Source organism: Siniperca chuatsi, linkage group LG4, assembly GCF_020085105.1.
Source record: "Siniperca chuatsi isolate FFG_IHB_CAS linkage group LG4, ASM2008510v1, whole genome shotgun sequence".
NCBI lineage: Eukaryota > Metazoa > Chordata > Actinopteri > Centrarchiformes > Sinipercidae > Siniperca > Siniperca chuatsi.
Genome location: NC_058045.1, coordinates 22704666 through 22730100, shown reverse-complemented (window position 1 = coordinate 22730100; position 25435 = coordinate 22704666). Strand labels below are relative to the sequence as shown.

The 25435-nt window shown below is 42.3% G+C and overlaps 1 protein-coding gene across 4 annotated transcripts in view; it reads left to right on the top strand.

Annotated features, from left to right (window-relative positions):
- znf423 (zinc finger protein 423) overlaps positions 1-25435 on the top strand; it is a 157045-nt gene that overhangs the window by 24281 nt on the left and 107329 nt on the right. For all 4 annotated transcript variants that reach the window (XM_044193153.1, XM_044193152.1, XM_044193151.1 and 1 more), the window contains exon 3: positions 11317-11526. In XM_044193153.1, the coding sequence (XP_044049088.1) occupies positions 11317-11526 (210 nt within the window). The remainder of the gene's footprint in view (positions 1-11316; positions 11527-25435) is intronic.

Here is a 25435-nt window from a genome sequence, read left to right as displayed (position 1 = left end):
TGCGGTTTCTCCAAACCAACTTCTCTGTTTCTCCCTCTCTGTCTCTCCCTCCCCTCTTCTATCTTCTCTTCTCGCTTGTTTCCACCCTGAGATGGAAATGTGAAATGATCCTCACTTGCCCTTTTGCCTTGATGGAAAAGGAACAACTGAACCAACTGCAGTTGCTCTGAAGTTTATGTAGGAAACAGGAAATAATATAGATTTTGTGTCTAGATAGAAGGACGGCAATTATATCAAATCAGTGGATGTGTTTTTATTTATTGTAATCTGCAGGCAAAAACATTTCCGTACAACTGCAGAGGACATATGAGGGTAGGCTTTGGGTGACCCTCATGGTATACGTAAAATGTGTTCATTAAAGCCCACATTTCCAAGAGAATAAGGTATATATATAAATAAGGTATTTATTAAGGCAGTAAGTTTACTGTATTTTGAAACTGTCAGTGTGACTTTATGAATTAAGGAAAGCACAAAGCTGTTTGTTGACGTCTTTAAATGTCTTGTTTTTTCCCATCCACTTGTCCTTTTGTATCAGTATCACAACTGAGTCAAAGATTTCAGGGTGACAAATGGTACATCTGCTGGCTTCATATGCTAACCCTGACACTACTAGGTTAATGACATTTTTCTCCCTGTTGTCATTGGTGCTTAGTAAAGATCAAATTGCACATTTTCCAAACCATGGCAAAAACAGTTTAACTACTATAGGATTTTGTCAGCTGTAGCTAGTTTTTCTGCTATGGTTTGCAGCCTATCAGAGAACAGTTAAACACTTCCTCTGACTAGATCCCAACAGAGAAATAAGATACTGCTGAATGTGGTAAATATGCAGTTATCTCTCTCTCTACCTCTCCTGCCCTGTCTCTCGTTCAGCTCTACAGGGATAGAAGGATAGGAAAGTATGACCCTTGGGGTGTCTATGACGTACTGAATCCTCCCATCCTTGGCCCCCCCTTCCTCAGACCTGTGCTAACTCTCCTCCGGGGGCGCTCTGCCTGTGTGTGTGTGTGTGTGTGTGTCTGAGTGTGCGTGTTAAGGGGGGTGCTGACTGTGGTCCTGGGTGGCTCACTAGAACTGCTGTGTGTGTCAGTTCCTGCAGGAAGCTAGAGTCCCATGACACGCACACACATGCACACACACACCTATCTCAGTCTTCCTCCCATAAAAGCATACTGTCCCATATTCCCTTACTCAGCCCTCTTTCATTTTGGATTTTACCGTCAATTCCCTGTCCCAGCATCCTCAGCATCACTGTTTCTCTGTTTCTCTGCATGCTTGTCTCTGTCAGCCTTCCTAAATCCTCCTAAAAGTATCTTTCTCACTGTCTGTCACTTTCTCTGTCTCTCTTCTTCCGTCCCTTACCTTTTCCCATTTTATCTGTGCTCATATTAGGATAAGAGTGTGTGTGAGAAAAGGAGTGAGAACTCCTGCCTATCCCTTATTCAAGCTGATTAAAAAGAAAAAAGACCTTGTTTCCTTTACTCCCTGGGAGATGGTGCTGACAAGGATGGGGTGATAAAGAGAGGGAGAGAGAAAAAGAGAATGGATAAATATGCCGTCCCATCTTGCTATTAAATTCACAAACTTCCACCCCTCTATCCTTTCTCTACTCTCTTTTTCTCTCTTTCGTTTTTTCTGGAAAATGTGTGTTGAGTTTGGAAAGACCCACGGGAGGGAAGGCGGAGGGAGGTGGGAGGGTGACTCGAAGGGAATAGCATCGAGCCAACCTATTCTCCCCCCTTCCTACATCTCCTCCTTTCCTTTCTTCCTCTTCCTCTTTCTCCCTGGCCTTTTGGCCCCAAAGAAGTGCCCTCAGGCCGAAGGTGCCCCAACACCCTCCGTCTCTCTTTCCCTCTGCCCCTGCCACCCCGGGGTGAGAGAGAGAGAGAGTTGGGAAGGGCAGGTAGCAGCAGAGTTGCCATGTTGAGACTTTATTGTATGTTCAGTCTCATGTAGGAGAACAAACCAGGCAGGGGGGAGACACATGTCCAACCAGGCAGGAGTGCGCTTTAGAGGCATGTGTAGATGTGTCTGAGTCTGAGTCTTGTTTTTCTCAATTCTTGTCTGACAGTCTACTATAGACTACACACACTTCCACACATATACACACACTTACTGTTTCTTTTGGACAACGTACACACAGACACACAGAGTCACATACAGAAGGATCCAGTGAGTCATCATGGAAAAGGTTTGTCAGGTCCCCAAGCTGAAACTGAGAAACTGAGATTATTGTTATTCAAAGTTTAAGTACTGTGTGAATGTGAGAGTGTTTGTGTTTGTGTGTGTGTGTGTGTGTGTGTGTGTGTGTGTGTATTCATGGGTGTGAGGGGGCACGGACATAACTGGCCGGCCAGAAAGTTGCCTCTGCCTATCAGATGACAGAAAGTATCAGGAAAGTGTTTGTGTGTTAGAACATAGCTGGATCAATTCAGTTTACATGAATGTCATTTCTAATACAAATATCCTTAAAACTGCAACAAAAATAGAAAATAAAATGATGTCAATTATTTTTCACTTCTTATCTATCCAAACTACAAAAAAATGTGAATTGCATTTTCATAATTCACATATTTTGTGTTTAACACTGCACTCCAGTGTGTGTGCGCATGTGTCCGTTATCACCCAGTATCTTATGGGAGTATTTATCATTTTAAAAAATGTTGGCAGAGAAGTAGTGTAACAACCCAGAATCTTTGTTTAAATCCTACTACAGGTGAAAATATACTGCTGTATGGTTGTAGTTTAGTAGAAAAGCACCACAGTGACATGCTTTTCTGAGCTTCTGGCCACTATATTGCAGGTCTTTGCAGGGGTCAGAGGTTTACGGTTAGTTTGACCTTTGACCCTGGGTTTGCCCATCATCTTCTCCAGAGTCTTAAGTGTTTTGTTTTTTTGTAGAATAATAACAAAATGATAATGAAAATTCCCTTCTTCAGAATTGAAAGAAGGAAAAAAACATTGTGAGGAGAATCATATTTAAAACAGCTTAATATAATAAACACAAATGTTGGTCACACAACTAGACAAGCCAGAAATATAAAAAATATTAAGGCAGCAGAGCACAACATGATGGAAAATGGTAAAACAACAAGTTTTATTACATGACAAGAAAAATAAAATAAAATTAAAACAACCCTGAGGCATTGAATCTTATGGTAAGTATGTGTCAGTGGGAAGATGTGCATTTGTGCGTGTTTGTGCTTGTTTTTAGTTCAAAAGTGAAAATGACAACAAGCAGATAAATTAATCAAATCTTAAATTCAAGATGGTTAGATTGGAAGATACATTTACATAATTTCAGCTATCTGTCCATCCATCCATCCATCCATAACGATAGAGTGTGTGTTAGGAAGTGGAATAAATGTTGGAAAGGAAAAGTAAAAAGATGATGTTACAAATGAGGAGGGAATGAAGGGAAATTACAGGCAGTATCACTGTTCTCCTGGTTCACTGTAATATCTTGATGATGGCCTAAGCTGAGAAAAACAGGACACTGGCCCTTCTCCCCCTTTCTCTCCCTCCTTCTCTCGCATCCTCTCTCTCTTTTCCTCTTCCTCTATCCCTCTTTCACCGCTACCCTCTGGAGGTCCATAATGTAGTTTTAATTTCCCCAAGGCTACCACAGGAAAACAGTTCCTGTGTATGTGTGTGTGTGAACTATTATTGCCTGCTCGTGACAGCGCACAGTGCATCTGTGTTTTTGTCTGTATTGCAGCATTTAAGCCCTTTGTTTTTGTGTGTGTGTGTGTGTGTGTGTTTGTTTCGGTGTGTGTGCACCAAAACTCAAATAAGTGAGCAGCTGTCAACTTGTTTGTGAGTATGCTTTTCTGCCGATCTGTGTGAGTTGGTGCATTGCATGTATGGCTGATTTTATGTGTGTTTGTATATATACAGTGCATGTATGTATGTCTTTTCTGCTACCTTCCATGACGTGAGTGGCTCTTTCATCATCCTGTTTCCAGACATTGGTGTTGGGTGCTGCTCTCCCTTGCCGCAGCCTGTCCCAGGAGTCTATGTTTGAGTGTGTATCTGTGTGTGTGTGTGTGTGTGTGTGTGTGTGTTTGTGTATGACTGGTACTCTGTGGCTCAGCAGATCTCCTCCCGGGGGGGAGGACACACACACCCACACACACACAGGCTATGGGTGGGAGAGGGGAGGAGGTGAAGAGAGATGGCTTCTTTATATAGCCACCTAACACACACACACACATACACACTCACAAACAGAGTGAGGCAGAGGGTGAGAGAGAGGGTGGGGGAGTCATTCTCTTGAGAGACAGAGAAGCAGCCCTGTGTTGTTGTGTCCAGCTGCACCTGTTCAGCCTGTGTGTGTCAGTGTGCATTCGAATGTGCACTCTGTGCCAAATGTGTCTACCATTCTTTGTATCTGCCCACTCCTCAACATTTTGAGCTCAAGTAGGTGCTGATAGTTACTGTCTAACCATCAGTATCGTCTCACTGTAATATTGTTGTTTTAAATTGAGGGTGTTTTCAGCCACATTTGATAGGGACAGACTGAACAAAGTAGAATCCGCACACTGTTCCATCAACTCCCCTGACTTCACCTCTCGTACCCATGTAATGCTTCAACAGTACATCAGCAAACACACACCGAGAGTGCTGATTAGTGTGCAGAGTCTTTTTTTATTAATTTTTTTACCTTTAAATGTTCACTACAAGATAGCTAGCTAGCCAGCTGGAGTTACTATAGCCTGTAAACTGTGTTGTATACACACATAGAGTAACTATTCACGTCACAGTTTATGTAAAATTTTGACTAGTAACTTTTTTTGTGCACACCGTAATAACTTAATTTTTACCATGTAGACATATTACACATCATGCAACAACTGCATCGCCCAGCCCTACCTCAGAGAGGGAGTTTGTTTGATTAAAATAAAATGAAGCAGATTATTAATTATATTGGGGAGATTTGAATCAGTGTTTGAACCTGCTTAACGGCCACATAGTTGGACTTTCCACACATTACTTCACAAGACATTTTTGACAATCACAAGAAATTATTTTAAGTAAGTATTTTGTATCTTTCTTTAATTGTATTGTAGCCCACTCCAAGCAAGCCATGTGATGCAGGTCTGATTTTAACCTCATTGCTGGTTCGTAGCCCTGCAGAACGGTGCCCAGCCAGGTGCCTGTGAATTCTGAGCCAGTGTGGAGTGCGATGTGGAGCAGAATGAAAGCCTTGTGTCGGGACTGTTTGGTTTCTAAACATTCTGCTGGAAGCTCCACACACACCTTTTCCCACCTTTTGATGCCTGTTTTAGGCTTACACAGATGTAGATGTGTGTGTGTTTTTTTTATGCATGCTTGGCTGACAGATATACATCTCTCGGAGCTGCAGAGTGTGTCCCAGACAGGCCACAGTACCAGCTCCTGCCTGCCAAATCTAACACTTGAATAACCACCTTACCTTTGCAGTATTACAGTATGTTTTATTCCCCTTTAACTCTCTCTCTAGCTCTGGCACTCTCTTTCAGTGCACTTCTATCACCCTGGGGCAGTTCAGGAACATTTCCCAGCGTTCATTAGTTCTCTAGTTTTCTTCCCACAGGATATATAGAGATGTACAGTGGTCATGCTGACTGTGTGTGTTTGATTTTTGGTGTTCCAGTTTGTGTCTCCACTAGCTTATCTTGGCAACTGCTCACGACAGTGCCATGAAACCAAAGTCAGACTGTGGGATGGAGTGTATCCATCTTGAGAGTACTTTGATCCAGTGCTGGAGGTTCTCCTTTCAGTTTATCTCCCACTTTTGTGAGGAGAGAGGGGGAGACAAACCCTCTGTCTTTGTCTGTCTGTCTTTCTCTCTCCCATCCAGTATGTTTAGTGCTTATTATCATTTAGCTCACTAATTACCTCAATTAACTCATTTTAACATGGATAATGAGAGAACACACACAACTAACAAACACACCTATGCAATGAAGACACACAAACATCCAAACATACTCTTCTGTGAGCCTAACGAGTGGTGATTAGTGGGTCTCAGCTAGGCGTGGTTAGGCTGTGTAACATCATTCTGCACTGTGGACTCTGCTAATTCACTTCTCTTTATCTAATTACCCAGGGTGCGCACAAACACACATACACACACATGCACCAATACACCTCACACACACCACCTGCATATATCTTTCCTGCAGATATGCAAAGTGACCTCATTATTCCTGAGGTATTCATTTATATATTTATATTTTAATCTGTTAATAAAACAGCCCATTGTCCTCAGGTTACTGAAGCTGGTGGGTACATCCAAGAATATTGCTTATTGCTTTTCCTCTAGAGACACACGGTGTAAAAACATCTTTTCCACATCCTTGCCTGCTGTCATACACAGACGCCTGCATATGCAAATTGTCTTAAAATAGTCCGTAATATATATTATGACTTTTTCTGGAATGTCTTGGGGGCCAATTCATTGTCCATGTATGTATGATGGTCCCAGACTTTCATAGATCAATATAGTAAGGAACAACATTTGGTTATAAGCGATCATGATGCTGTTGCTGTGATATATATATATATATATTTTTTTAATCCATGGATGAAATGTACAACTTGATGCTGTCACTGATTTAAATATTTAGGCTGCGTTAATAGCTGTGGATGCATGACAGTGAATGGTCCTCTCTGCTGCTATTGGTGTTTTAACACATAGACCAGTACCTGTAACCCAACACTGACATCCTGGTTATGTTGTCATATTGACATTTAAGACAATATCTGTGTTATACTGCAGACAAGGAAGTGGCAATGCCAAGAGACTTAATTTTGTTGTTTTTTCTGCACATATAAACCCTTTTTTCCTGCAGATCCAAACAGTGGTTTTCAGTCCTAGTCTTTAGGACCCAGAATACTGCTAGTTTTCTGCCCTACCAGCTACTTAATTTCCTTTAATTGCATTCACTGTACATCCCAGGTGTGATTCAGTCCCTTATTACAAGGCTAGAATAAAAATCAGCAGCGCTCTGTGACTCATGGATTGGTTAAAAAAAAACAACCTTCCTCTGAAGCACATGCGTTTAGGTGAAAATTCTGAATCTTATTGTTCATGTTGCTGTGGCTTTCATTTAGTAGTGAAATTTGTATTTTTCATATTTTCTGTAGTCCAGCACGTGATTTTGACTTATTGTGTATCTTTGTGGATGACGTAAGAAGATAACAGGGTGTCTGGGTTTGGGATTGGAGGGTTTGTGCGTGTATCTGTGAGAGAGAGAGAGAGAATGTGCAGTTATTCCTGGCATAGGGACAGTCTGTGACTCAGAGATAATGGTTCTCTGTAGAGCGTGTGTGTGTGTGTGTGTGTGTGTGTGTGTTTGTATGTCTAGTGACTATAACTATATCCTGCTGACGTTTGTGTGTATCTGTGTGTGTTTTTGTGTGTGAAAGAAAGAGAGACTGCAAGTGGATGCTGCACACATGCTATTTGCTAGGGACCACTGTTGTACTATTCAATCAATACCCCAGCATACACACACACATACACACACACATGCACCTTAAGCACCCATGGGAGTTGCCTGCTTTCATTAAGGCCTGCTGTTTCTTTCTGGTGTGGTTGGGGTGGGGGTGGTGTAGAAAAAGAGAAGGGAGATATGAGAGAGTTTTGTGAATAATAGGAGAAAGGTGAGCAAAAAACATGAATTTATAAAGCTATGTCCAGCTAGTTTAACGCAGAAACATCTGAAAACACAGTTTATATGTGAAAACTTCCACATTAGCAATTTCAAGAGGTTTTAAAAACTACACACTGGAGACACACTGAAGAACATTTCTCTGTTTCTGTTGTCAACTAAATGACAACTAAATGAGAATAAAATGTATGTAATTGTCAAGTTTATTTATATATATTTCATACGACAGGCATAGACTCAATGTGCTTAACCCCCCACCCCCACAAAAAAACTGAGATGTAAGGTTTCAGGTTTACTCACTCTGAGAAGCATTTTCACAAAGCTCAGTTTTGGATGTAGCAAGTCCGCGCTTAGTGTGGATGGAGGGGTAAATAGAGAGCTACGGATTCTAGTGTGTGCACCTGCGCTTTTGGTAGTGACTCATTAAGAATGTACTATTTTAGACCTGCCTTTGTGCTACTTTTAGACCTGTCTGACTGATCTGAGAACACAGCGCAAGCACACACACAAAAGGACACAATTATCCTGTCCATGGTGAGGTCTGTTGTCACAGCTTGAAAGAGGTGGATAGTGTAGGTGGGTACTGGTAGTCTACTTCTCCATAAGAGGACACAATTATCCTGTCCATGTGTGGAGTGAGGTGGATGTGTAGGTGGGGGGTAGTGGTTACCATACAGATCCTTGTGCAAATAGAAACACCACCAACTGTGTTAGCCTCTCTCACCCCTTTATCTTCCTCTGTTCTGACCGCCATCTCCCATTCTTTATCCCTCGTGCACAGTGATTAAGGGCTGAAGAACAAATAAAAGGATGACAAGAAAAAAAACAAGTCCTCAAAGAGAAAAGACAGGAGAGACGAGGAAAGAGGGGTACAAGATGGAGAGGTTTCATCTGGCTCCTCCCTCTGTTGCTATGACAGCAGGTTGTGTTGGCATGCACTGGAGTTGGCACTGTGCTCACCTCTGGAATCAGGGGACCCTGGTGTGTGTGGACAGGTTGTGTGTGTATATGTGTATGCTTGCTTTTATCCAAAAAACATACACATTTGTGGAATCACATGTCTTTTTGTCCCAACAATCAGAGAATTGTCATTTTAAGATGTTAACACTTTCTACAAAATTTCCTTTAAAAAAAGTGTGGATTTTATATTTGACCCCCCCCCATAGTTTCAGACATTATATTAGAATTAAAGTTAACAAACACTTTTTGCTGTGTGGATTTTATCTTATGCCACTCTTGAAATAATTTATACTCACAAGTTTTACACTTTCAAGTACTAACTGAAAAAAAGGTATTTATAAATGTGTTAAGTCTGTATTTTTGCACATAATAGAGTTGAGCGTGATAGGAAAAGTGTGGGGCTAAGTATCAGAAAATTTCTCCAGTCCTTAAATTGAATTCCAAGAAATACACATAATACAGCATTACCATAACATAAATTTAACATAAAACAAAAGTCAAAATAGATTAGGGTAGATCTAATTATTTGTCCAAAATACTTGTGTTCTTGGCCTTGATCTTTGTCATTGAGTTTAGATAATGGATCAGACTGTACTTATTGTCAGTTATTAATAATAATGATAATTATTATGCAATAATGGTTGTATGTATGCCAAAAGACCATTGCGTGGTTATTCTGTTGAAGCAACAACTCAAGTTGTTGTCTTACTCAAGTTATTAGAGAAACATTCTGATAAAACCTATGTGACATCTGGTCGAATTGTTGTCAGTCATACAACACAACTGCACTTATTTACATTCCAGCATGCACACATGTATGCGTGTTTGTACATGTGTGCGCTTATTTACGTATCCAGTTAGTATGCATCTGGTGTGTGTGCAGCGCATCTGCGTGTGTTTGCATATGTACACCTACCTGTGTATGTTTATGTGTGTGTGCGCACAATGACCAGCGTGTGAGTGTGCATACGTGTGGTGTGTGTATGTGAGCGTGCGTGTGTTTTGTCAGCCAAGGGGCCACTTTCTCTCCCTGGCCAGACGGTGCTCTCACCACTGGACAGATGGCCAACACCCTCCCTCTCTTCTTCACCATCCCTTCATCTATCCCTCCTTCTATCCCTCTATCAATGTCTTCCTCTCCTGCAGCCCCCCTAACACCTCATCACCTCAATCCCTCGTTCCCCACTGCCCAGCATCCCTCTCTCCCATCACACCTCTCCCATAATAAATCAGAGAGGGATGGAGCCTGTGCCACTCACTCTAATTTGTCTCACTTTCACTCACGAGCACACTTTCTCTCTTAAAGTCATCGACTAAGCTATTGTTACCGTTTTGACTTTTGTTTTACTGGACCTGAAATGACCCCATGTAAAACCAGTGGAACGGTTTGTGATTGTACCTGCTCAGATATGCTGATCTGACAACCACTTTTTCCAATAACAAAATCATATAAATGAAGTGCTAAGAATAGCATTTCATAATAGAGAAATACATTTTCTGCCACTAACACACACAAAATTATGTTGGAAGCTCCTAATGGACAAAACTGAATTAGAGCTTAATCCTTTTTGACCCATAACTGCACTCACTAAAGGAAGTACATTTTTCATTAAAAGTAATGGAGGTTATTGATTCTCTGTAATGGCCAGAATCAGAAATACTTTATTGATCCCCGGGGGGAAACTCTTTGAAGCCAGTGCTTCATATTTAGTAACATGTTTTAACTTTACTGAGTTACCCAATTTATTAGGTGTATGTACTGTATACAATCACTCTAATGCAATAGCCCTGCAATGAATCCTTTGCAAACCTTTTTCTTTTTCCAGTTTTTTTGACAGTCGCTCTCTTTTTCAATCAAAAGAGACAATGATTCTGCTCTGTGGTCACTCTGAGGCTGTGATTACTTGTCTTGTATCACATTGCTTTTTTTTTTTTTACCATTTACCCATTTTGTACTGGCATCTTGTTCTCAATGCTCCTCAATATTCATGATACTTACAATGTTGGACTGATTGGGTTTTGTTCTAGTGGTTGGTCTAGTAGATTGGGCTGTATGCGTTATATTTGGTTATTCTCTGGGTGTTGTTATGAGGTTAAATAATTTGAGACAGAAGGCAGTTGTGCCGTGTTAGAAAGCAGAGGGCACAAAGCAAAAAAATGTATTTCTTTCACTGCATTTGTAGCCATATAAGGTCAGCTCATTCATGTTTCCCCTCCATACCTTTCTCTCGCAACTATTTTTTCCCTCAGACTTTGTTTTCATCCTTTTAACTTTATGTCACTTCCTTTCTCTTCTCTCTGATACCCCTCTCCTCTCCTCTCCTCTCCTCTCCTCTCCTCACCAGTGTCTTCAGTGTCAGTCCTATTGGATCCTCTGCGTTTATAATGTGATAATAAGGTGTGAAAATTGAGACACAATGGAGCAGTGAGGATTGGGCCGACACAGCCTTCCACTGGTCCCCTCTCACATTCTGCCTGTCTGCTACCAGGTTCACACACACTCTGTCATATGTTGGGGTGATGTTCCAAACACACTTAGTACTTAGGTTTTGCTGCAATCTCAGGACAAGATCAAGCTATAATGATTAGCATTGTGGAAAGCTTTGTGGAAAACTTGCAGCTGGTAACAAAAAACAAGCATGTGTATATACACACATTGGCTTTTTAACTCATGGTTATATTTTGTGTGTCTCCTCAGAAGTCCCGGCATCTGACAGAGAGGCAGAGCCCAAAGAAGGTCAGGGGGTGGGTGCTGAGGATGGAGAACACGAGGAGCATGATGACCGCGATGACAGAGATCATGACGATGACCTAGATGACGAGTCCATCTTCACCTGTGACAACTGTCAACAGGACTTTGACTGTCTGGCTGAGCTCACTGAACATAGAACCAACCACTGCCCAGCTGGTAAGATTGTTAATGTGGATAGTGTTCATTCTAATTAACCAGACTCATGTCACTGTTCCACTGTATATTTTTGATCTTTTTCTCAAAACCATGGTACAGAGCTGCTAAATATCCAAAATCATGATATGTCAAAGATACGTTGTGCAGAGTCCTGTATACCTCATTCGATAATTCTTTTTTGCGTTAGCTACCCCATGTAGAATCACCAGTCTTACAGGTTCCTGGGTGACTCAGGCCCTCCCCTGTTTCTGAATACCTATAGCTATTGGATTCAGTTATACTCATGTGTCCCACAGGGACAGACTTGTACACACACACACACACACAAGCCGTTATTAGTACTAGTGTAATTAATGGAGGGGCTGAAAGGAACACAGCAGGGGCATCTGGTTCCTACAGATTAATCCAAACGCTTGCTTAACAAGTCAACACACACATGCACACACATTTTCTTGCTACTGCAAGGCAGTCTGCCTCTTAGCATGTTAGAGTATGTGTGTTTACTTTTGATAGGGGAATGAAGAAATGGGGAGAAGGGGGATTGAAGGGCTTTGTTTAAACTGGTAAAGATAGTGTTTCCAGAGACTGTGTAATGTAGACGGTAAGACCCCTGACTCAGCAACCTCTTATTCACCAGCTGGCTTGACATCCAATCCCACCAGAGTCATTGGTCTTAGGTCTCACATACAGTCTTAGAGAGATGCTTGGAGATGCAGTAATACAGGAATGGTGTTTTGTTTGCCTTTATTAGATATTCTGCAGTGAAGAGCAATAGAAAATATGTAGAGAGATGAGAGAGATGACAGGCAACACAAAAGTCCCTGGCCTGTACAGTGCAATCATGTCATGCATTATACATCTTAAACATTGGAGGATCCTGGTGGCTTGGTGGTTTATTATAATTGGAATTTTCAGGAGTTATTGGAAACACATGTAAATCATGTTAACGCAAACAATGGGAATACTACAGAACATTTAAAATAGTGCTCTGAGGCTCAATATGAGGGTTTTATGGTACTTTCAGATATAAAGCTTCTGCCTTGTTAGCCTGGGCCCACTGTATTGTAGAATCACTTTAATCCTACACTAACTCAAAGTAAGCCATGATGTAACCTACCATACATGTAATTGCTTTCTTTTTTAAAATGGGAAACCAGTTTCTTCAATGGGAGGATTTTATTTTTCATTCATTCAACCTTTATTTAAATCACTGAAGGCATGCCCTCATTTTCAATGATGTTGAGAGTACAAAACAGAATAAATAAACACAAAAAATAAGTAACAAGAAAAACAAACAAACGGACAGCAACAGAACCCAGTTAAAAACAATTACATTCAAGTGTGGAGTAGTTTGTAATCATTGTTTTAAATTGACCTATAGGTACACATATGTTGAGTTTTAGTGTGTGCTGTAAAATGTTGTGCTGCACAAAAACCAAAAGCAGTTTTCCCAAATTTAGTGTTTGCACGTGGGACATCGAGCTTCAACCAATCACTAGATTGAGTCAAATAATGACTGTGGGACCAGTTTAATAAGGAAGTAATATATTGTGGCAAGCTGCCATTAAGGGCTTTACAAATAAATAGAAACCAATGCCTCTCATGTCTTACTGTTATTTGTACTGAATATCTTTTTTATGCTTTTTAAAGTTTTTTCTTGCCTTTTTCGTTCCCTATCTCCCTGACCCACACTCTCTCGCTCTCGCTCTCGCTCTCTCTCTCTCTCTCTCTCTCTCTCTCTCTCTCTCTCTCTCTCTCTCTCTCTCTCTCTCTCTCTCTCTCTCTCTCTCTCTCTCTCTCTCTCTCTCTCTCACACACACACACACACAAACACACACACACACACAGAATCACACCACCAAAAGCGCAGGGCTGCTGTCAGAGCACGGGATGTGGCCTGTGATTTCAGCACAGGAGTCTGGGGAGGGCTACATGTTGCTGAGCGAGAAAGCGGAGGGAGGGAGGGAGGAGGAGAGGGAGCATAGAAGAAAGAAATGAAATGAAATGATAAAACATGTTTTTCCCCGGAGAAAGAGTGGTTGAGATTGCAGAGTAATCCCCCAGCTCGGTGGGATGTGTGTGCACTTGCATGCAGGGGTTTGTGTACGTTCTATGTGTTGGTGTGTGTTATTGTGTATATGGTTGTACATGTGTATTTGTCTGATGTGTATGCAGGAGAGTGTATTTGAGTATGAAGTCAGTGGTGGGACACACAGCTTTCTGGTTATTATTGAGGAGAGGGCTAAATTAAAACACATGGACTACAGAATCCTTTTAAGTTCTTAGGCAGAGACCCCTGGGATTTAGTATGAGGGCATGGGACACACGCACACACAGAAACACAAAAAACACACAGCCTACTGGGGATAAACACACGCCACTCTGGATCTGCATGAGAGAGTTAATGTGTTCATGCATTTTGTAGTTTGATGGTGTGTATGTGTTTATCCCTGAGCAGAAACCAAACAACTCTGACATCAGCCATCTTGGTTTTGGGTGACAGACGGGGGCCATCTTGCCAGAAGTAGCTAGCTATGATGCTGTGCCAGTGGCACTGGGGGGCGGCATGGTATTGGGTGCATTGCCTGTCCAAATGTGCTTTTGTGCCCCCCCAAATTCTCAAAATTAATTATAAGGTAGGCTTAACCTACCTCCCTAATGGCCCCCTTTGCAGAATCAAATTTGACTGCGCTACTTGACTGGTCCAGTGTGTAGGATTTAGTGGCATCTAGCGGTAAAGTCGCAGATTGCAACCAACTGAATACCCCACGCTTCATCCTCTCCTTCCAAGCGTGTAGGAGAACCTACGGTGGCTGCGAAACTCCCAAAAAATGCGAAGTGCCCTATCTAGAGCCAGTGTTTGGTTTGTCTGTTCTGGGCTACAGTAGATAGAAGCAGGGCGGTGGAAGAGGACCCTCTCCCATGGATGTATAAAGGAGAAATAAAGGGCTCATTCTGAGGTAACGAAAACACAACGATTCTTATTTTCAGGTGATTATACACTAATGAAAACATACATGAATATTATTTTAAATTTTTACTATATTATACCAATAGATCCCCATACATCTTACACACTGAACCTGTAAGTTGCAGTGAGTCTGTACCATTTCCCTCACACTGAAGGTGTATTAGATAAAATATTAGTGATTCCATATTTGTTCTTGCTATTTAACTTTCCGTGGGATCTTTTCAGAACACCTCATTCTTCATACCTCTTTAGACCCACTGTGCAATGCAGGTAGAGATTGATAGTCCATTTGATTGTGGTCGGTATGCATCATTTTGTTAATGGTTATGTGATACATTGGCGTACGTGTGTGTGTGTGTGTGTGTGTGTGTGTGTGTGTTATAATGGGATTATACAATGGCTTGGCCTTGGCCGAATACTCAATTCTGATTGGTGCAAGGGTGGGCATTAATTCTCAGTAAAGGGACACCTCCTCGGGCTGGCCAAACTCAAATACGATAACTTTACACTACCAAAAAAAACATCCAATCTATGACCTATGTAGAAAGGAGTGCCCACCCATGAAAACACTGTGCCCCCTTGCTGATATGATGTATGATATATTATGACCAAAATACATATAGAAGTAACACCAAAATAATTCCCAGTTTGTCATCACCACAAAACATTGCTGGGCCAATACTGATTTGAACACAGATTTGTAGCAACAGGGTTTACTAATCAAGCAAGGAGAACTGGACAACTTAACTCGCATTCACATGGAGGAACTAACCACGCTTGATGTGGAGGACTTGATGTACTGTAGGTAAAAAAAATCTGTAATTGAAGCTTTTCTTCTTCCTAATTACAAAAACAGTTTTGCGTAATACGTAGAGTTGCAGTTTTGTAGACTATGTATTGTGTGAAGTGCAACTTTAACATGAGGAAGACAAAAGAGGACAGAAGGCAACTTGAGGCAATGTAAGGCAAATACATCAGTTGGATATAGTTCTTTCAAATCCTCATGATTTGTCAGAGCATTTACTCTATATAGCAGTGGTGAACCATGACTTTTAGAGCTCGGACTTCAGCTCATCCAAACACAGACACACCAAAAAAGCGCCAACAGGGCAAAAGATTTAGCAAGGAATAAGCAACTGTAACACTTTAACTAACCATGACGTTAGGTAAACAAGGATATGAATATAATAATCATTTTAACCTCAGTTACGGTCTTCTCTATACCTACTCAATGTAAACAAGTCACAAAAAACACAGAGATCATTTAGGCTACAAAATGAACACCATACAAAGATAACAACTGGAAATATAAAACTGGCAACCCAAAATATGTTATTCTTGTCAATGGATATCAAAATAGCCTTTGTCTCTCCATACTTGAAAAACAATGACAATGCAAATGACATGGCCTCCGCTAAGCCTATAACATAGCACACAACATAACAACACCTATAATATAGGTGTAATAGATAATGTCAGTTTGAAACATTAAGTAAATATACACTGTGAAAAAATACAAATAAGAACTTTGAGGATTTTATTTACTTTGATAAACGATGTTGCATGTGAAGTCCTATGTGAAACAAATAAATGTTCATGCAGTACAGCCTGCCACAATTATACTACATCTCCACAACATGAAATTTTATCATTTAATGTCTTTGGTGCCAGTGTCTTAAAGTTGTAGACATGGTGTCCACTGTCAGTGGTCAATTACTGAATAATATCTGATGTACATATGTTGCTCCCAGGTGCAGGCTAGAGAACCATGTTAGTTAGCACTGAATTCTCTGCAGAAAAAGCGCTTGTATCTGTAATGCTAACTATACTGTTGTAGCAAATGGGTCCCAAGTTAGCAGCTAGCTGTGGCCATAACATTGAATGGGTCCCAGGTGCGAGAGTGAAGCACCAAGTAATTCAGTGCCACTCTAGCAGAAGGCCTATAAAGAGGCACCATTAATTTGAGTGGAAATTGGACAAACACACACACACACACACACACACACACACTGTGGCACAGATCAATGACACATAAATGTGTGTACACCCACTCAAACACGCACATACCCACAGACCCCACACATCTGGTTAATGTAATGCCACATTAATGTGCATGAACCTGACTGCTCAGCTGGTGTGTGTGTGTGATAGAGATTGTGTGCTTCTTTTACAATTCCATTGTTATTCCGTTCTGCTGCAACTTTAAGCCAGTGTGACGGCTCTGCTTTTAAATTGTGAATAAGATACTCTGTGTGTGTGTGTGTATAAACTGATTAGTTCCTCCCTGTGTACCTTGTAATTATATGTTGTTGTGTGTAGTTAGGTAGTTTGCACACAAATTATACTTTTGGTATTATCAATACTTACTTATGGTAGGATATGCTGCCTTTATGCTGAATTTCTTCAATACGTAGGTCACCACATTATTTTTCAAAATAACTGTAAACTGCAGTATCCATTGTACAAGAGCCTTATCATTTTGTTTTCATTGTAGTACTGCCTGATATTCTGAACGATTGCACATGGTTTAGAAGCTCTGGGTGAACTTACTTGAGGTGTATGTAGTGTATGTATATGTGTGATGTGTGTCTACTGCTTTTAGTACATTTAGTCTATATCCTGTGTGTGTACAGTATGTACGAGAAAGACGGAGTGAGACTGTGAGTCGGGGGAGTGTCGATGGGTCTCAGTAGGAGTCAGAATGTGGAGCAGAGGCTCCCTGAGGAGAGGAGGAGCGGAAAAAAAACTCCTACAGATCAAATGGAGAACATTCTCTGGCCCTGCTCTGCCACATGAACACACATACAAACACACACACAATCACACACAAACACACAAAGACAGACATATCCCATAAGGGAATCCCAAAACCTATCTTACTGTCCACAACATTCCAAGGTTGGGTCAATGTGATGTGTGTATAGAGCTTTAAACACTCTCACACATGGTTTTAAAACTACTGGAGGCCCTGTGTTTGTGCAGCCACTTTAGCTTAGTTATATATATAAAAGCAGCCTGGCACACACACACACTTCCACAGGCGCACACACATGTCAACAATGTCCACAGACTCATGCTAGGTGTGAGTGAGAAGGAGACAAAAGGGCGAGAGGATGAGAGATTGTTAAGATGTCAGTAAAAACCACTTGAGGGGGAAGAGGAAGTGTTGAAAAGGTAGGCACCAAGTAAACGAGGGAGCTGTCAGTCAAGGCAGGGGGGCGGAAACTGGCGCTGTCAGTGACAAATAGCAAGTCATTAACCCAGCTAGTTGCTTCTTAGATGGTGAGATGGTGTGGGTGGAAAATGGTGTGTGTGTATGTGTGTGCAGGGAGAAAGATAGATACTGTGCATATTCTTTCTGAAGGTATTTGTGAGGTCTCTGTTAATTGATCACATGCAGCTGCACTCTCGTCTATTCTCTTTCCTCTCTCAGTGGGGGAGAGGAGAGATTACCAGGGAGCCTGTCTAGCTGGGAGAGAGGGAGAGACATAGAAGGAAATGAGGGAGAAAAAGAGTAGAAAGGAATAACAGCAGACAGGATGAAAACAGGTGAGGAGGAGGGCTGGAAAGTGGAGGTAAAACTTAAAATGTGCAGAAAGGAAGTGAAAAAAGAGGAAAAGGAGAAAAACGTGGGGCAGGGAGGAGAGCGCGTCTGTTAGTGCAGGGGCCCTTGGGTGACTGGTTTGCCTCCCGTGGGACATCTCCCCACTGCTAAGCTCTTACCGTCTGTCGTAACCCGCTGTCGCACACACACACATGCAGAGAAACACCCTCTCGAACACAGAGAAACACACACACTTTGCTGCGTCTGTCGTCAGGATAGCAGCTGAGTCCTGTGAGGCCAAGACTCTTATTAAAACCACAGATCACTTTCTACAAGAGAGGGTGAGAAGGAGAGGCAGGAGGGGTGTAATCTGAAACAAAATTACAGACAGCCTCCTGCACTCTGGCCTGCCACTGGCTGTGTGTGTGTGTGTGTGTGTGTTTCTAGTATGGTAGCTGTTGATTGACAAAATAAATATCATGCTTTTGTTGTTTACTTTATGTTTACTCCTTTTTTGTTTTTCCCCCCTTTGGCTTCCATCCTCTTAGCTCCTGTCTTTTTCCCTCTCCCTCCCTCTTGTCCTCTTCATCACCATTTGCCCCTCTTCCCTCCTTCTGCCCCCCTTCCCTCTGTGTCTCTGTTCCCGGGGGTGGCCCAAAGATTCCTGTGCTAAGCCCTTGGCATACATACAAGTGCACAGCGCACACACAGACACAGCTGGCTGCCGCTCAGGTTTTCCAGGGAGAGAGTAGGAGCCCGGCAGCAGAGGAGAGGGGGATGGAGAGAGGAGAGCAGTAGAAGAAGGGGGGTGTGTGTGTGTGTGTGTGTGTGTGTGTGTGTGTGTGTGGGTTGGTGGAGGGATGGCAGGGAGGGGGTGAGACGGAGAAGGGTTGTTGTGAAGTCATTTTTCATCACAGGGTTCATTTTTCACTGCAGAGTTCTCCCACTCTCTACATTGCTCCATTTCTCTTTATCTGTCCTCTCCTCTTCCCGTTCCCCTCCCTTGATCCCGCTTTGTCTCTCTTTATCTTCCCCTTTTCCTCTTTTTTCCTGTCGTCCTTTCTCTCTCCCTCCTCTTCCTCCCACCTCTCTGTCTCTATTTCTCTCTCCCTCTTGCCTAAACTCTTTCTGTCCTCTCTCTGTCTCTGTCTCTCTCTCTTTCAGCCTAGTTTCTCCTTTATGAAATATGGATGGGAGCAGTTTTGGGCGCGCTGAGAGGTTTGCAGTTGGAGGGAGGGAGGGATGGAACTTGGGAACTGGCAAGGGAAGGAGGGAGGGAGAGGGGGAGGTGGGAGAGAGAAGAGGGAGGGAGCTCGTGTCTCAGCAGACGTGCCTTGTGCATGCACCTAAACACCTCACTGAGCAATCTGTCAACATGTCAGCAACACATGTTTGGTAAAAAAGAGAGCGAGCGCTTGGAAAGAGAGGGGAAAGCAGGTGAAAAAAATCTCTCCTCCTCCAGTGGGAGTAATGGCTCCCACCAGGGCTCTGGAAATGCTTTGAATTCAGCAGATTTCTATTGCGGGGTCCTCCCCTGGGGGTGTCTTTTTACAATGCCTGCATCTCAGAAATTTGAGCCCGAGGACCCCTGGGGGCGTCCTTTCATAATGCCTGAAAATGTAGGGTTATATTGTGTGCTCTTCCCCATGGGGCTTTTATTAATACCTGTATTCACTGCCACTGGAAATTACACAGGCGGCGCTGCAGGGGCCCGCGCTCGCTCCAGGAAGGGAGAAAGACTCTGCAGGGACATTTTTCTTCTCTCTCTCTCCCCCCACACACACACACACACACACACACACACTCTCCCTCCTCCTCCTCCCTCTCCTCCTTGTTTGACTCTCTTCCCTTTTTACTTACTTAATGCAAGAGTGAAAAAGAAGAATTTGCCAAAGGACACAAGAAAGTGTGTTGTGTGTGTGAGTGTGTGTGTGTGTGTGTGTGTGTGTGTGTGTATGTGTGTGTGTTGGCACCAGCTAACCCCCTTGTATTCAGCCCTACTTTGCTCAGAGGAAAAGAAACATTCGATTAAAAATGTAACTTCCCTCTTCTTTCTCTCTCATCTCTCCCTCTCTCTGTCCTTGTGTGCCTGTGTAGATCTTGCAGAGAGTAAATATTTGTGTCTGTGTTTGAGAGTGCATTTGTATGTGTGTGCTTGTAGACAGAAAAAGCCTAAATCTATAGTGCAGTACAGTGTGAGTTTGCTAGCTGTCTAAGGCACAGGCAGAGACGACTGCTTCTGTCTCCAAACCTTCATTAGAATTCTTAAGCCAAAGGGTTTGCAGCTTCTTTCTGTGTGTCAGTGTGTTTGTGTGTGTTTATTGATCAAATATTTACACAGTCAGATTATAGAAATATACATTTACATATCTTTAAATAAATCAAATTTGTTTTAACTCCCCAGTCAGACTGTTTAGATTTCAGATTTAGATGTTGCAATCTGACTTTATGCCAGTTTCTGTCATGACTGGACATTACATTTCATCCACAACAAGAAGATCCTGTAACTCTGTGACTGATTAAACTTTAGAACCACTCGTGTTGTATGTTTCACAGTGTAGTTCATGATATAACTAAACTACACTGTTGTACTCCAATTCCAATGTGGAATTGGAATATGTGTATAGTTGCACTGGCTAAGTGCAGCATCACAAGCAGGATACCCTCCTTGAAATCTGACAGGATCTCATTGGCTTTTTTTCAGACCCAACACTGTTCCTAGCCCTGTTCCTTTTGAATGGCAGGCATTTCCCACTCTGATCAACTTTTCAAATGATCTACCTCATGGAGTTCAGAGGCATTTTCCCCCCTGGGTGTTTATTTGAGCATCTTGTCACCAACACCGTCACATGCAACCTACTGGTTATTGGTTGGATAAACAAACCCACAAGTTGAGGGACTGTGATTAATGACGTCCCTCCAGAACAGTTTTTTAACATCAAGCTGCTCAATATGTTGACACAAAAGATATTGAACACCTTGTAACTGGACAGATTAACAGAACGGCTCGGTTTTATTTCACTCCAAGCAAAGCCCAAAGGCAACTAAAATTGAGAGCAGGAATAGATTAGCTGTAACCTAACCCTAACCCATTGGGAACCTTGAGGGAACCTCCCACAGGTAAATGCTGTGGTGGTGGTGGTGTGTGACTAGCAGAGAATGAGCAGTAAGTGTACCAGCTTAATTGGACTGCCCATTGACAACAAGCTTAGCTGACACATCAGCAGATTGAAAGGACAGCACCACATGAGTTTGAATCAACTACTTGAACTAGCGTACAGCTTTTTCATTTCTTTATTGGTCAGTAACAGTTCACCACAGTTCTAGTGGGGCTTTGCTGAAGGGTGTAAAGTACATCTACAGTATATACAGTGACCATGTAGGATGTAGTTGACATGATAATATAAACCAAAATATTTAGGCTGAAACATGTGAAACATTTCGCTGTTGCAAACCTTTTGTACTCCCTGCTCTACAAAACTCTGCATCAGAGTAAATGCCAAATGACACTACATTATGGAGATGGTTACTTTCCACTACATGTGACAATGTGTGAAGGCTTTCTGTAAACCCAGTAAACAAAAGGACGAATGTGTAATTGATTTTTTTTCATTGCACAACAAAACCTTCTCGACCACAACCCCATAACTGAGTTTTTAGAAATGCTTAATCCCAAATGCTGTGGGTTTGTATGTGTGTGTGTTTGTCTATAATTGTGTTTAGGTTTGGGGAATGTAGCTTTGTTTGTATGTCAGTGTGTGCCTGAACATGCATGTACAGTATGTGTGCCCTTGTGTGTGTATGTATCTATATATATTTATACGTGTGTGTGTGTTTTAATGTCTCTATCAGTGTGTGTGTAGACCCATCAGGATAGAGTTGTCATGGGGCCATGTGGGGGCCTCTTCCGTGTATGTTTGTGTGTGTGTGTGTGTGTGTGTGGGGGGGGGGGTCGTCTGGATAATGAGGAACAGGCCATTCCCTTGGATTCCTGCACCCCTGCCAACAATCAGGACCCCCAGAACCTCTACCCCCCCCCTACCCACACACACACACCTGGGACTTCTTTCCTCGCTGTTTCTCCCTCTCTGCTTCTTCTTTCTCTCTTCCCAAATGGAACGTGCGACCTCCCTCCATTTGATACACCCCCTCTCTCTTTTATGCCTTTCTATCTCTCTTTTTCCATTCTTTGTCCGCTTTCTTCTTTTACTCCCTCATTCTCATCCTCCTGCCACCCACTGGGACCCCAAGCCCTATACCTCCCATTTATGCCTCCTCTCCTCTCCTCTCCTCCTCAATCTTTCTCAGAGCATACAGACCAAAATGTCTGCCTCCTTTTCCTCCCTCCGTCCTTGCTGTCCCTCCCTGCTGAGTTCTCAAACTCAAAACTGACCACGTCCCTTCCTTTCACCCTCTGTCTCCCTTCCCCCATACCCTCCCTCCATTCTCTCCCCATCTTCTCTGTTCCCTGTGGAGCTGGCCCCAAAGCTCTGATCCCTTCCTCCATGCCCCTAAACTCCCCCACTGTGCCCTCCCAAAACACACACACACACACACACACACACACACACACACACACACACACACACACACACACACTCCCTGTGGCGACTAGCCCCAAAGCAGCCCCTGTTTGTCTCCCTCCCTCTGTTTTTCCACTCTCTCTTTCCCCACCTCTGTCTCCCACACCCTGTTTGATGCTTTATATTTGTTATGCACTTCGCTTAAGCGGTTTTTCTCAAGTCTGTATTTTGAATAGAGCAATTTAGTGCACTGTACCCACTTTAATAATTCCTGCTCCTTGTCTGTCGTGTATGTTACACAGTTAATTGAATGTACCACATCTTTGTATTTGTAATTTGTATTTGGTATTCATTAAGCCTCTTGGCTTTTGAGGGACAGTAAGATGTGAACTTTAGTACCTGAAAATTCTGTAACAACATTACATGTGTTTACCCATCTCACCCTGCCAACACTGTGATCGATTTTCTGAATTAAGGTTTCCAAAGGGATGGGGCAAAAGATGTATGTTCTTAGTACAGTTTTCTCTGGACAGAATGTCAGTTTTCTGTCTCTGACAGAGACATTTAGTTATTGATTCAGCATTTTATAATTGTCACTCCTTTATACAGATAAGTATATACATATTCCCTTTTCATTTTGCTTGTGTCAGCTTAGGCCATTTTTCTGAGAGATGTCTCAAGATCCACAATATGCATAGGGAACAAGTACTTATGCTTTGCTGTATTAGAATGACTGCAAAGATTATCATAAAGTACAGGTGTTACGTAATGCTGCTACACAATATTCCATGGCAATTACATGTTTTTCTTCCTCTTATTTTTGTTCCAATGTTTACCTTGATTTTAATTCTGGTTCTAGTACTATAAAGCATATGATGAAAAATTATGAAGATGGAATCCTCGCCATCTGCACATCTGGTTTACACCTACAGTACGCATACAGAATTTACTATTACAACTTACAACATGCTAAGGTTAATACAAAGATACACCCAGGTGCACAGGCACATGCACACACATGCATGCACACACACACTCACTCACTCACACACACACACACACACACACACACACACACACACACACACACACACACACATACACACACACGGTTTCAGTCACAGACAGTGGTGGCAAAGGGCAGTGTACCACAGGGAGAGGGCCTATAATAGTTTTAACCCAGCGCTCAGGTGTGACTCTCCTTTGTCCAGCCAAATGTCAGAGAAAAGCACAACTCCAGGGAGAGAGGGAGGGAGAGAGGGAGGGAAGAGGGAGGGTGGAGGGAAGGACGAAGCAGAGAGAAGAGGATCAAGGGAGAGTGAGTCAGAGAGAGTGGAAATGCAGAAAAGGGAAGTGAGATGTACAGTAGACGGAGAGGGATTCATATATATACACACACAGTAAAGGATAGAAATGCAGTGACGTAGACGAAGGCACTAATACTGAATAGACTGATCTTGCTGACTCTTTAGCTAATCAGACAGTCAGAAAAATGCCAGGCTGCCTTTTCTCAATAAATTAGATGGCATACTGTATTTATATCTAAATAAATGTCTTACTTTTTTGTTAACCAGCTGACCGACTGACTGTTATGTCCAGCGAGTGAGTGGCTGTTTTTGCCAGCCTGCCTGCCTGGGCCCCTGGTTATGTGGGGGCTGGGAGCCCTGCTCTGCCCTGTTCTCTCCCCGCCTCAAGAGCTCCCTAGGGGGGCAGCAGGACCAACTCTGCCAGCCTCTCTCTCACACTCACATTTACCCCCACCCGAATGCTGAACACATATACATACACACACACACACACACACACACACACACACACACACACACACACACACACACATATATACATACACTGACGTCAGCTGCTCTGGGCCTTCTCCCCTGGGTGCTACCAGAACCCTTTGTTCCCCCCCCACCCCCATTCCATCCCTGCCTCCCTCCTCTCCTCTCCATCTCTCCTTCAACCCCTCCTCACTCCTCTCCCTGTCCTTTGTCCCTAGAAATAGCTGTCCTGCTTAGTGCCTGATTGGAATTCACTGCACTACGGAAAGTCACAGGGGAGGGCCATTGTCAAGTGTGTGTTTGTGTGTGCACACGTAAGTGTGTAAAAGTGTTTTTTTTTTTTTTTGTTAAATGATGATGAGTGCATACATATTTCTTGTGTGAGTGTGGCTTGTGTGTGTGCGTATCAATAAGACATGTGGCGGCACTGCTGTGTGTCAAGAAGCAGTTTAGGAAAGAAATAAACTACAGCAAAATTGAAAGAAGTGTGTGGTGTGTTTTTAGAGAAAATATTCCTCTATCCTACACAAAGTATTGATTGTTTTGTCTATTAATATGTGATTGCTGATGATATGAGGCCTAATGCAGGACCATGATGATGACTACTTCTTCATTATCAAGAAGATGCATTCTTGATAATACACATTATGACCCCCAAAAAAGAGAGCACATTTTTGGCCTCTTTTTTTTATTTCTTGGTTTCTTTAAAGTTTTGCCCATCCTCTATGATACAGTTGGTTCATACAACATATGTAGGAAGGTCAATGGCTCTAATTGAAAACGTTGAAAAAACAAACCCATGATGCAGACCTAAAGATGTGGACTTTGTGCCTGTTCTGCTTTGTCTGTTGTTGATACCAGAAAGCTGTTAAAGGTGTCGGTGACATAGCTTTTGTTCTATTAATCTCACCAACATTTTAGTCTTTGCTGTTGTATTAATGAAAGTCTGGAACAGTCTGCTTGTGGTAGAAGCATGCCGTTATAATTATGGTTGCAACTAATAGTTATTTTCTTTATTGATTGATAATACATAATTTTTGGATCAATCAATTTATTGTTTAATCTATAAAATACCAGCATAAAATAAGAA